This window comes from Octopus bimaculoides, chromosome 25 (genome assembly GCF_046866305.1).
Source record: "Octopus bimaculoides isolate indiv1 chromosome 25, ASM4686630v1, whole genome shotgun sequence".
Taxonomy (NCBI): Eukaryota; Metazoa; Mollusca; class Cephalopoda; order Octopoda; family Octopodidae; genus Octopus; species Octopus bimaculoides.
Window position 1 is genome coordinate 15709334 of NC_142952.1, and position 12461 is coordinate 15721794.

General features: G+C 38.3%; 1 protein-coding gene across 2 annotated transcripts in view; it reads right to left on the reverse strand.

The window, feature by feature from the left end:
• LOC106882869 (monocarboxylate transporter 4) overlaps nt 1–12461 on the reverse strand; it is an 85837-nt gene that overhangs the window by 31010 nt on the left and 42366 nt on the right. For both annotated transcript variants that reach the window (XM_014933674.3, XM_014933681.3), the window contains exon 2: nt 1215–1450. In XM_014933674.3, coding sequence (XP_014789160.2) covers nt 1215–1450 — 236 coding nt within the window. The remainder of the gene's footprint in view (nt 1–1214; nt 1451–12461) is intronic.

Sequence of the window (12461 nt, forward strand, 5' to 3'; positions counted from 1 at the left end):
TCATAACTTAGCAGTTCAGCAAAAGAGACTGATAGAATAAGTACCACACTTTAAAAGAAAAACAGTACTGGAGTTGATTCCTTTGACTATAATTTTTCAAGGCAGCACCCCAGTCAATAGACTGCAGGTCTATTGACTGGAAAATGTAAAAGACAAAATAAAAGATCTATCCATCCTAAGTAAACACACCAACATCGGTTGTCAAGCGATATTTGGGGGGGGGGGGGCGCAAACACAGACACTCAAACACACACACACATATATACGATGGGCTTCTGTCAGTTTCCATCTACCAAATCCACACACAAGGCCCAAGGCTAAGGTAGAAGATACTTGCCCAAGGTGTCACACAGTGGGACTGAACCTAGAACAATGTGGCTGGAAAGCAAGCTTCTTACCACACAGCCATTCCTGCACACTCCCACTCCTTCCCACATACTTCACCCCACTCCTACATACCCCACCCCACCCTTGCCTCCCTCACACCCCCACACCACCATACTACATCTTACCACACCACATACCACCACACCACACACCACCACACCACCATACCACACCACACCATATCACACCATCTCACACACACTAGTACTGACCACTTCCCAGCACCCACACCATCATCCACACACTTACACATGCACACACACACACACACGCCAAGGTCACCAGCCCCTATCCACAAGCACATACACACTCTCACATACACACGCATATGCATTTTCGTTTTGGGATCACCACTACTTTTTTATTCTCCCCTTCTTCCGAGCTCTCCTGTCTGACCACCTCTGTCTGGCATTCACCATGATTGATCGCTAGTCACTAAACTTTTTTTTTATTTTCTCTTTCTGCTTATTTCTGTGTTCCTTTCTGTTGAAGAGTGTACCACTAAAGTTATGCATTAGATTAATTATTTCATATTTACATGTTGCTGGAGCAAGTTGACATTCATAAAACAATGACTGATCTCTAAACACCAGTCAAGTAGTAAGTAGTGTGGTTCCTGTTTGGTAGTCAGGCAAGATTGGAGAGGTAGAGTTATTGGTACAATTAGTGGGAAAGCTTGGACTGCTAGATCAGAAACCAAACATCTTAATACTATTCCTCTCTCTCTCTCTCTCTCTCACACACACACAAAATACACACTGAGGCAGGCAAAAACAAATAGTCCAAAATAATTATAATAGTGTTAGAAAAGAAATGTAGAAACTCACCACCAGATGTGAGGAGTCCCATTGCTAATGATACAATAGTTGCTGCTTCAGCATTTGTACTGGAGAAACTTGCTTTGAGTTCAGGGTACATAACACCCAAAGATATTGGTACCCCACTGCAAACAAGCACATTGTAGAACAGTGACAAATAAACAATGGAAGCAGCACAGGTCTTACTAGAACAGCAACATTTCCCAATGCTCTTTGCTTGGACTGGTTCTGAAACCTCAGCAGATCTGTTTTTGAAAAGAAAATAAGAGATAGACAAATATAAGAAGGTTAGGAGTCTCAGAATTGGTAAACGAGTGAGAAAATTTCACAAATAATTAGTATATTTCTTCCCCCACACTTCCAGCAATAGATTCTGGGGGTCACAAGACCACCAAACTAATAACAGTCTCTGGAAGAACTATAATAGCCTGGTTCACATTAAGACAAGTTATAACTAACTGGTTAGAGATTATCTTCTGGAGACACAATAAGTTATAATGAAAAGCCTATAGATTAATATATAAGAAACAAATATTTTTAATGCTGTTGGTAGGAACACTGTATTTCATTTGACAACCATAATATACTATCAAGTTCATTAAGGGTTTATAAGTTAACACTGTGTCCTACTTTTGTGTTAGCATTGTGTTGTTTTCAATTTTAAGTTTATCTCTACAGATTTTCAATAGAATTTAGAGCCAGCAATGAAAGTTATGCTGTTCTGTATACAAATACGTTTATGTAAACAATGCAATTGAAGATATAAAAATAGGTAAAGGGTGCATATTTCAGGAGTTATTGCTTCTTCTTCAACAACACAGTTGGTTTATCCAATAGTGTTACACTGCTAAACTTAGTGAGTATTTAAGAGATGTATTCATGGATAGTTAGTAGGTTGGATGTGGTGCTGAAGACGGAGCAATAACTCCTGAAATATGTATATACACCCATAACCTATTTTTATATCTTCTATCACATTGTTTACATAGATGTATTTGTAGACATGTATGTATGTATGTATGTATGTATGTATGTTTGTATGTATGTATGTATGTATGTTTGTATGTATGTACGTATGTATGTCCTTATTCAATTTTATTTCAAAATTTCTTGCCAATAAAGAGTTGGTTTCTAACCTAGATGCAAGGGTCCTTCATTGGAATTTCAACAACCTCAACAGGGCATTTTTGTATGTATATATGTATATATATATATGCAGATTTGTATATGTGTTGATTTATGTATGTATTTTCATGCACATAGTCACATGTCTAGACATGTTCATATATACTTAAATGATAAACTTCTGGAAAGTTTTACAGATTTTTACAGTTCCAATGATGGCTTGGATCTGTAGTCTTCAAATCAGCTTTCTCCTTTCTGGTTTTGAAAAGCCTAATTTCTCAAGATTGGTATTTAGGCACTGTGTTACATATCCCAGCGTCCCAGTAATTACAGGTATAAACCTAAACTTGTAATCTGGATAGAATAACTGCAGATTTCATAATAGTTCAGCATAGGTATTCTCTTTTTAACTGATCTTCAGCTTTATATTAACATCCACTGGGCAATTGATTTCCACAACTGTACACAGTTTCTCTTCTCTATCCCAAATCATTATATCAGGTCTATTATGTTTACATTTTATTGAAGTTTTCACCAGGACGTTTCACCAATAATCCTTTTTATTATGAGTGGCTGTGGCTTCTACCATACTGTGGGTTCTTATTTCTTTGTCCTTGGGGGTTGTCCTGACAGATTTCATTATGTTGTGTCCTAGCTACTGTCTTAGCAGTAGATAATATTGTGATGACATTTTCAGACAACTGCTTATGATGTGGGTGATACCTTTGGTGTTAATTCTACAAAGTCTGCATCAATTGTTACATTTTACTGCTTTCCCTGCATCTCTGTCCCTTTTGTGCATCAGATATTTGGTTGATATTTACTGTTCCTGGATTGTAAACACATACCATTCAAAGTGGGAGGTAGTAATCCGGTTGTTGGTCCATGACAAATTGCTTTGATGATCAACGTTACTATCATCTCAGAGCTTTCTGCTAACATATGCATGCATGGTCTTCTGCTCATATACACTCATCCTTTCATCTGATGATATGTTGTGGTAGAGTCATGTGACTTTTTGGGGCATGTATTTAAGGTTATCAGACAAGGAATGCTGCTCAAGGAGCTGCCTTCTAAGTCTTATGATGTTATCAGCCTCATGTATGCAAACTTGGTCAAGGGATGCAGTTTGACACTTGGTAGTTAAAAGACGCTGCCAAAGAGATATTATACGACATTCAAAGGCAGTTTGGATTGATGTTAAGCTTCTACTTTCTCGTTTTCATTTTAGGTAGGGACAATCTACATCACTGCTGGTGTGGGAATTATGTGCGCTTGTTAGTATCTTCCAGGTTTTCACATCAATGACTTGAATTTCATCAAGCATCCAATCAAACAGCCCAAATGTTGGTTGGTATGAGTACTGGCACTGCAAACACATTGTGGGCTACTGTTTTATTGACTGCAGAGAGTTCCGAGGTCCAAATTCTCTTTATTCAGCTGTTATATTTAATATTGTATCTGGTGGGTTTTTTTTTTACTTACTTTGGTAGAGAATACTCTCTCCTCAAGGGACTACTTCAAAGCCAAAGTTATTTTTTCTCGGATAATTAAATTGATCCAAGTCTTATGGATCTCCTTTTTATTTTGAAAAACTATGCTAGCCAAGATCCAACATGATGTACAAATAAGGTGACAGCCAAGACTATAATTATTGCCTCAATCAGTCAATCAGTCTATTTGTCTGTCTACACACACACACACACACACACACACACACACACACACACACACACACACACACACACACACACACACACACACACACACACACACACACACACACACACACACACATTCTTTTACTCTTTTATTTTTTTACTTGTTTCAGTCATTTGACTGCGCTCATGCTAGAGCACTGCCTTGAATGCCTTGAATATAAATAATTTTTAATATACTCACATGCAAGACTTAGCTTGAAAATTAGAGGCAAACAATGTCATACATACTCACACACACACACACTCACACTCCACCCCCACCCCCACCCCCACACCCATTTCTCACACTATAAAGACAAATGTGACACTGAGCAGAAGGAATTATTCTGCTTTTTTGATATGATAATAAATTCAATGTATTTTGGAGCTGCAGCTGGCATGTCATCAAACTTTGTCCTGTGTCAGTACATATATTAAGGCTGAAAGTTATACCCATGAAAATCTAACCAATTTACTGAGTTTATTCAGGGAGTTTCAAGTCTGAATTTGCTGTGATATAATGAATCAGAAAAAAATTGCTTCTTAATACATAGATAATTAATATTTATAGTATTTGTTTGAGTCAGCACTCTATACCTTGTCTAGGGAACAGTCCATGGTGTTTTATATAACTATTTTCTTCTTAGAATGAAACCTGTTAATAGAAGGAATTGTTCTTTGCTAAAGTTTTGAATGACAGTATTTGAATAATTATAATTTCTAAATTCACAGATAATGGGCATATATAGTATTCTTCTATTCTTTTACTTGTTTCAGTTATAAGACTGTGGCCATGCTAAAGCGCTGCCTTGAAGGGTTTCAGTTGAACAAATCAACTGCAAGACTTATTTTTTATAGCCTAGTACTTATTCTATTGGTCTCTTATGCTGAACCACTAAGTTATGGGGATGTAAACATACAAACACTGGTTGTAAAGCAGTGGTGGGGGACAAACACAGACACAAAAACACATGCATAGATATATATACTCATACACATGGTGGGATTCTTTCAGTTTCTGTCTACCAAATCCACTCATAAGGCTTTGGTCAGCATGAGGTTATAATAAAAGACACTTGCCCAAGGTGCCACGCAGTGGGACTGAACTTGGAATCATGTGGTTGGGAAGCAAGCTTCTTAACACACAACCACACCTAAGATTTTTATTACTGTTCTATGTAAATGAAAAATATGATTATCAAGTTAAGAAAAAATATAATTTTGAGTCACAAGAAATTTTACAGAACCGGTCGAGAGTATTTGAAATAACTAAATCACAAAAGAGGAAAATGTGATACACAGCAGTTATATATATATATACACGCACGTCTGTCAGATTGTATTGTAAATATATTATCCTGTCAGATTATAAATATGTTGTGTAGCAAACAATAAACAATGTTCCTTTAAACTTATTTCATTTGACAAGGACAAGATTTGGGCATGACCTAGTCAATCTTTAAAAGAAAAAACAAACAGCAGTTGTATCGTTGTACCAGTGGCAAACATAAACTTATAAGGTGGTATCAAAAAGTTCCCAGACTAGTTTTGTAGCATGCCAACAGATAGCAGTATATGTGTGTGTGCACAGTGAGAGATAGCAGTGACCTTCATGAATCAGTGTGCCAAGTGACATTGCAGTGTTTACCTTGCAAGTTGTGAAATTTGTGTTCTTGTGATCATGTGTATGCTGTAGTCTGTGATTTTGTCACGGACAAGAAGTTGGAATAAAGAGCTAATGTGAAATTTTGCCTTAAACTTGGGAAGTCTGCTACAGAGACATTGAGCATGCTTCAGCAAGCTTATGGTGATGAGGCAATGGGTCGTATGGAAGACCTGCCATGACCGTCACCTTTGGAAATGTGGAGAAAATTCATCAGCTTGTGCATGAGGATCATTGGAGGACAATCAATAACATTTTGAAGCATTTGAGGGAGGACATTCAGCAAAAGCTACTGGATCAGTGGAATACAAAGAATTGGGTTCTTCCTGACAACAATGTACCTTGTCACCGAACTCTCCACACTTGTGAGTTTATTGCCAAAAACAACATGGTATCATTTCTGCACCTGCCCTATTCACCAGATTTAGCACCCTGTGGACTTCCATCTCTTCCCCAAATGGAAAATGCAGCTCAAAGGTCACTGTTTTAATACCATTGTTGAGATCAATAGTGAATTACAGAAGGTCCTCGACTCATTTACAGAAAGCAACTTCCAGGTTGGATTCCAAAAGTGACAGGAATGCTGGGACCAGTGTATTGCTGCACAAGGTCACTATTTCAAAAGAGATGATGTGAAAACTTGGATAAATAAGTTCTTTTTTTATTAAACATAACTAGTCCGGGGACTTTTTAATACCACCTCATAATTCAGTTAAATACATTTTGTCTTCAGAAATGTAACCATTTAGTTTAGAAATTATATTATATCTATTTCCTAATAGTTGGGTCACAAAAGTAAAAAGTACGTAAAAGGGGAATTTTAATTGATGTTCGAGTGATGTTCATTAATGATTTCCCCTGATCCACATCTCAAGGTCTAGGATAAATGAAACTTGGCATAATCATTAGTCCTTCACTATGTAACAACCACCAATGGTAACACACTTCTCCTATTGCTTTATGCAGCTGTGAAGGCCTTGTCTGAAGAAGTCAGTAGGTTGCATCTGGAAATAAGTTCATCATCATCTGAGAAGTGCTTTCCCTTCAAAAAAGACTTCATGATCGGAAACAGGTGGAAGTCAGATGGTGCATGGTTGGGAGAGTAAGGGGAATGGGTAAGGATTTCATAGCTGCAGGAGTGTGCTTTCATCTGGGCAACATGTGCATTGTGAACTGGGGCATTGTCTTGGAGGAGGTAGATTCCTTTGATCAGCCTGCCACACCTGTCTGCTTTGATGGCATCCTGCAATTTCTGCAGCAGAGAAGCATAATATTCCCCCATTAATTATGGTGCCCTTTGCCAGAAAATCCATCATCACTATTCCATGCTGGTCCCAAGGAACTGCGAGCATCACCTTGCCTGCTGAGTGTTGGACATGAGCCTTCTTTGGAGGTGCTAAGTTAACATGCTGCCATTGCTTTGACTGGACTTTAGTCTCAGGATCATAGTGATGGACCCATGTTTCATCCTGTGTGATAAGTCTGCTGAAAAAGTCCTCCTCATTTTCTTGGCACATTGCCAAAAGAGTTTGGGAGCAATTGACTCATTCCTGCTTCTGAAAAGGTCTGAGCATTCGGGGAATCCATTGTGCAGACAACTTCTGCATGTGCAAATCGTCATGAATGATTTTTCCCTACACTTATCTTCACTTCTTGGGCTGGTTGCCAGATACTTATACAGCAATCCTCCGAAATGGTAGCTTCCATTTTTGGATGATGTTGTCATCAATGGCTGGAATAGGAACAGTTTCCACTGATGTTCAACCACATTTGAACTGGGGATGCCAGTGCTTGACTACGTCATATGATGGTGTATCATCATCATAAACTTCTTTCATCTCGCCGAGAATCTCTTTTGTTTGACCTTTCAAATATAAGAACCTAGTCGTTGATCTGCATTCAACTGCCTCCATTATAACACCTTAGTCCACTTCAGCATCAGTAAAAGACAAACAAATATTAGTGGAAAGCTGCAATTTACTATGTGACATGTAGAGATATATATGATTATAACTGTACAAGTTCTGTTTCCTGCAATAACTAGAAGTAGGTCAAGGGAAATCTTTAATGAACAGCCCTTGTATTTACTATAGCAACTAGGTCACTGCCTGTTGCTATGCTGCTGGTAAAAATATTTGTTAATCATGAACATACCTTCATGAATTGTTCAAAGTGAAAGTCTTTTTTGTAAAGTCTATGTTGCATTGTCTCTATGTTGAAAGACAGAAAAACACAAATACACAAACAACCCAAGTAAAATAACTGTATATATATATATATATATATATATATATATATATATATATATATATATATATATATATATATATATATATAATATTATTATTATTATTATTATTATTATTAGATAATATATTGTATGGTATACACCAGGTAGCTTACTGGCAAAGCACATTCACAATGTTCATTGGTTATTTGATTGACGAAAGAGACGGGGGATGGAAGATATGAGATTTTTTCCATCTTTGTGGCACACTACCTTATAGCACCTTATTACTGGGAATTGGATAGTGGTTGTAGTTATTAGATAATAAATTGTATGGTATACACCTGGTAGTTTACTGGTAAAACGCATTCACTTTCACAGTGTTCATTGGTTATTTGACTAATGAGAGACACAGAAGATAGAAGATAGAAGATTTTTTCCATCTTTGTGACACACTACCTTATAGCACCTTATTCCCTGAAGATGGAAAAAATCTCATATCTTTCATTTCTCTCATTAATCAAATCATTATATATATATATATATATGAAACTCTGCCAAATTAGATTGGAGCCTGGTGTTGCCATCCGGTTTCACCAGTCCCCAGTCAAATCGTCCAACCCATGCTAGCATGGAAAGCGGACGTTAAACGATGATGATGATGATGATGATATATATATATATATATATATATATATATATATATATATATATATGTATGCATATATCCTGTCTTGTTTTAAGTCTCTGTTACGCTCAAAATTCTCGCATTTCTTCCTTCATTCATTATGCCTAGCTCTCACCCCTTGCCTTGCTCTCACCCCTTGCCTTGCTCTCACTCCCCTGTTCCTCTGTATCATTGCTACTCGGTAACCCCTCCAACTCTATATATACCCAGGTCTTTCGCCACTTACTCTCACTCATTAATCGCACTCCATTCGCAATATACTGCCACTTACATTATGGCATTTGAAACTCAAGGGTATGACCTAGCACTTGCCACCATCGATATCTCTCTCTTCCTTTACTCAACCATCTCATTTATACTGTGATCCCCATTCCTTGTGAGTATGCCTGGCATTTTACCATCATCTCCATCCTGTGATCTCCCACTCTCTCTCTTTCTTTCTCCTGCACTTCCCCCAGATTTGGCAACCATGTACTTTCTTTGTGGTAGCACTCCTGTTTCTGTCTTCATTCCTGATCTTTCTCTCTCCGGCCAAGTAACCTTGTAATTCCACTCTAGCAAGACAGCTGTATCTGTCTCACTATAACCTTTTCATCATCACCTCGTCCAATGCCTCCTTCCCTCTTAAACATTTTTGTCTTGCAAGTACGTGGTGACCCTGTCAGTGCAGGTGCCACTTAAAAGCACCCAGTCCACACTATAAAGTGGTTGGTGTTTGGAAGGGCATCCAGCTGTAAAAAACCTTGCTAACACTGACCTCGCCTGTGCTTGTGCCACACAAAAAGCACTGCTTACCTTCCTTGTACTTGTGCCACATAAAAAGCACTAAGTCCACTCTGCTGAGTGGTTGGTGTTAGGAAGGGCATTCAGCTGTAAAAATATTGCCAAAACAGTCACAGAAGTCTGGTGCAGGCTTCGGCCCAGGTGGCACTTGTGGTACTGTCAGACCAATGCTACCATGGAACACGGACGTTAAATGATGATGACACACACACACACACACAGGTATATATACAGGGTGCAATGGGTAAATTGTCGCCATTTTATATTATTAATTTCATGAATTGTTTGTTTTTGATTTTGCTGACTACACAGTATAGTAGGGTCAGTTGGGCACCACCTGTAAGAGAAACAGCACTATGACACAATTCACTCTGCCAGAAATTTGGTAATGACATGCTGTACTGCTTAGCATTCATACCAGAAGCTCCAATACAAACAAATGGTGAACACACAGAACAATCATTGGCTTGCTGTGTCCCTAAAACATGATAAAAACCAAATATCCAGTCAACATCATAGTGTTTGGAGTGATCACTAGTGATGGCAACGTTATGCCTCCATTCATCTTCTCATACAGCCAACATCAAGTGCCTGGAGAGGGTAGTGCTGCCTTGGGTCAATAGAGTGGCTGCTGGAAGACCCTATGTCTGGCAACATGTTTAAATATTTAAAAATTTAGGATAAAATCTATAGATGATATTATGTAGCTAAGCCTGTGTACTTACTCGCTTGTCCTTAATAAAAAATTATATATATATATATATATAGGCACAGGTGTGGCTGCATGGTATAGGCACATGCATGGCTGTGTGGTAAGAAGCTTGCTTCCGGTGAACCAGAGTGGACGTGAGTTTGTTGCGCTCAGTTCATTGAAAGGAAAAACAAACAAAAACAGAGAAGGTCGGCGAGGTAGGTGATTTTGTTTTATCTGAGCTGGGCGTAATTTCGCCTACTCTTGGTGGCTGCTGTTTTTGTATATTGCATCTTTTCATCTGATGATATGTTGTGGTAGAGTCATGTGACTTTTTGGGGAATGTATTTAAGGTTATCAGACAAAGAATGCTGCTCAAGGAGCTGCCTTCTAAGTCTTATGATGTTATCAGCTTCATGTATGCAAACTTGGTCTAGAGATGCACTTTGACACTTAAAAGGCACTGCCAAAGAGATATTATACGACATTCAAAGGCAGTTTGGATTGGTGTTAAGACTCTACTTTCTCGTTTTCATTTTAGGTAGGGACAGTCTACATCACCTTCATTGGAATTTCAATATCAACAAGGTATTTCTGCATGTATCTGTTTATATGTGCAGTATTTGGAATCAGTGCATGTGCAGATCTGGATGTTTTGTTGTATGTATGTATTTTCATGCGTATAAGTTTCATGTCTAGACATGTGCATATATACTTAAATGATAAACTTCTGGAAAGGCTTACAGATTTTTACAGTTCCAGTGATGGCTTGGATCTGTAGTCTTCAAATCAGCTTTCTCCTTTCTGCCTAATTTCTCAAGATTGGTACTTAGGCAGTGTGCTACATATCCCAATGTCCCAATAATTATTGCTATAAACCTGAATTTGTGATGTGGGGTAGAATAACCGCATATTTCTCAATAGTTCAGTGTAGGTATTTTCTTTTTGCTGGGCAACCAATTTCCACTACTGTACACAGTGTCTCTTCTCTATCCTAAATAATTATGTCAGGTCTCTTATGTTTACATTTTATTGAGGTCTTAGTTGGGACATTCCACTCGTACTCCTTCTTATTATGAGCAGCTATGGCCTGTACCATACTATGGGCTTTTATTTCTTTGGCCTCAAGATTATTCTTCTGACAGATTGCATTATACAGTATCTTGGATAAAACACCATGTCTCATCAGTAGATAATACTGTGATGACATTTTTGGACAACTGCTTATGATGTGGGTGATATCTTTGGAGTTAATTCCACAAAGTCTGCATCAGTTATAGCATTTTGGATTATTTGTTCTGATCAATAGCTCATTTCCTGTACTTGTGACACTGTATGAACTATGAACCGAGAGGAGGTGGCAGCTTCAGTGAAGGAGTTCTTCGGATGGTGCAACACAATAGCCTCTACTTTGAATGCTAGGCCACTTTTATTGTAACTTGAAGAATGAAGCAAATAAGTTCCCAAAAGACTTTTGACTTCATACTATATATATATATATATATATATAAATATATGGGAGAATGTACGAAAAAAACAACAACAGACGAGGACAGGTGGTGTAAACAACAAAAGGGTGTATTAGTATGACGCTCGGGAATACGGAAAGTCTTTAACATTTCGAGCTACGCTCTTCAACAGAAAGAGTACGGAGACAAGGAGAAAAACACGGAGAAAAAAAATTGAATAGTGTTCAGTCAGCGGTCAATCATAGTAATGGCTAATCATAGTAATGGCTGACCGGAAGTTAGAGATTTTTTTTCACAGAAGAGCTAAGAAAAGGGGGAGAAAGAACGGTGATCGAAGAACGAGGGGCTGTGTGTGGGAGATAGAATGCTGGTGATCTTGACGTATGTGTGTGTGATGTGATGTGAGGGTGTTGGGAGGTGGGGAAGGCATGGGTGGAGTGTGGGTTAGGCTGAGGGTGGGGGTAGAGGTAGGGGTATGTGGGTAGGGGTGGGGTATGTGGGTAGTGGTGGGTGGTGGGTGTAAGGAATTGGATGGGGTGGAGTGGGAAGGTAGAGTAGGAGTGTGTTGGGGTGTGGTGGGATGAGCTTATGAGGGGGTATATATATATACATATATGTAGCAGGAATATTTATCAATTTGAACTCAGATCATCATATCTGAATGCAAAATAACTCCAAAAATCTCAAGAATACAATTGCAATTTGCTAGCATATTACCAACGTCATCAAAACATCTGACCGTTCAAGACTTTGAGTGGAACCGGATCTAACAATAATTTCGTATTTAGCACTCTTTTTCCAAGCAAGACAACCACAATATATTCATCACATTTTAGCCACTCTTGACAGACAATAGACATCAGACAGAAGATAGTAGTCAGCAGACTGTATGTAGCTGAACCAGCAGCTG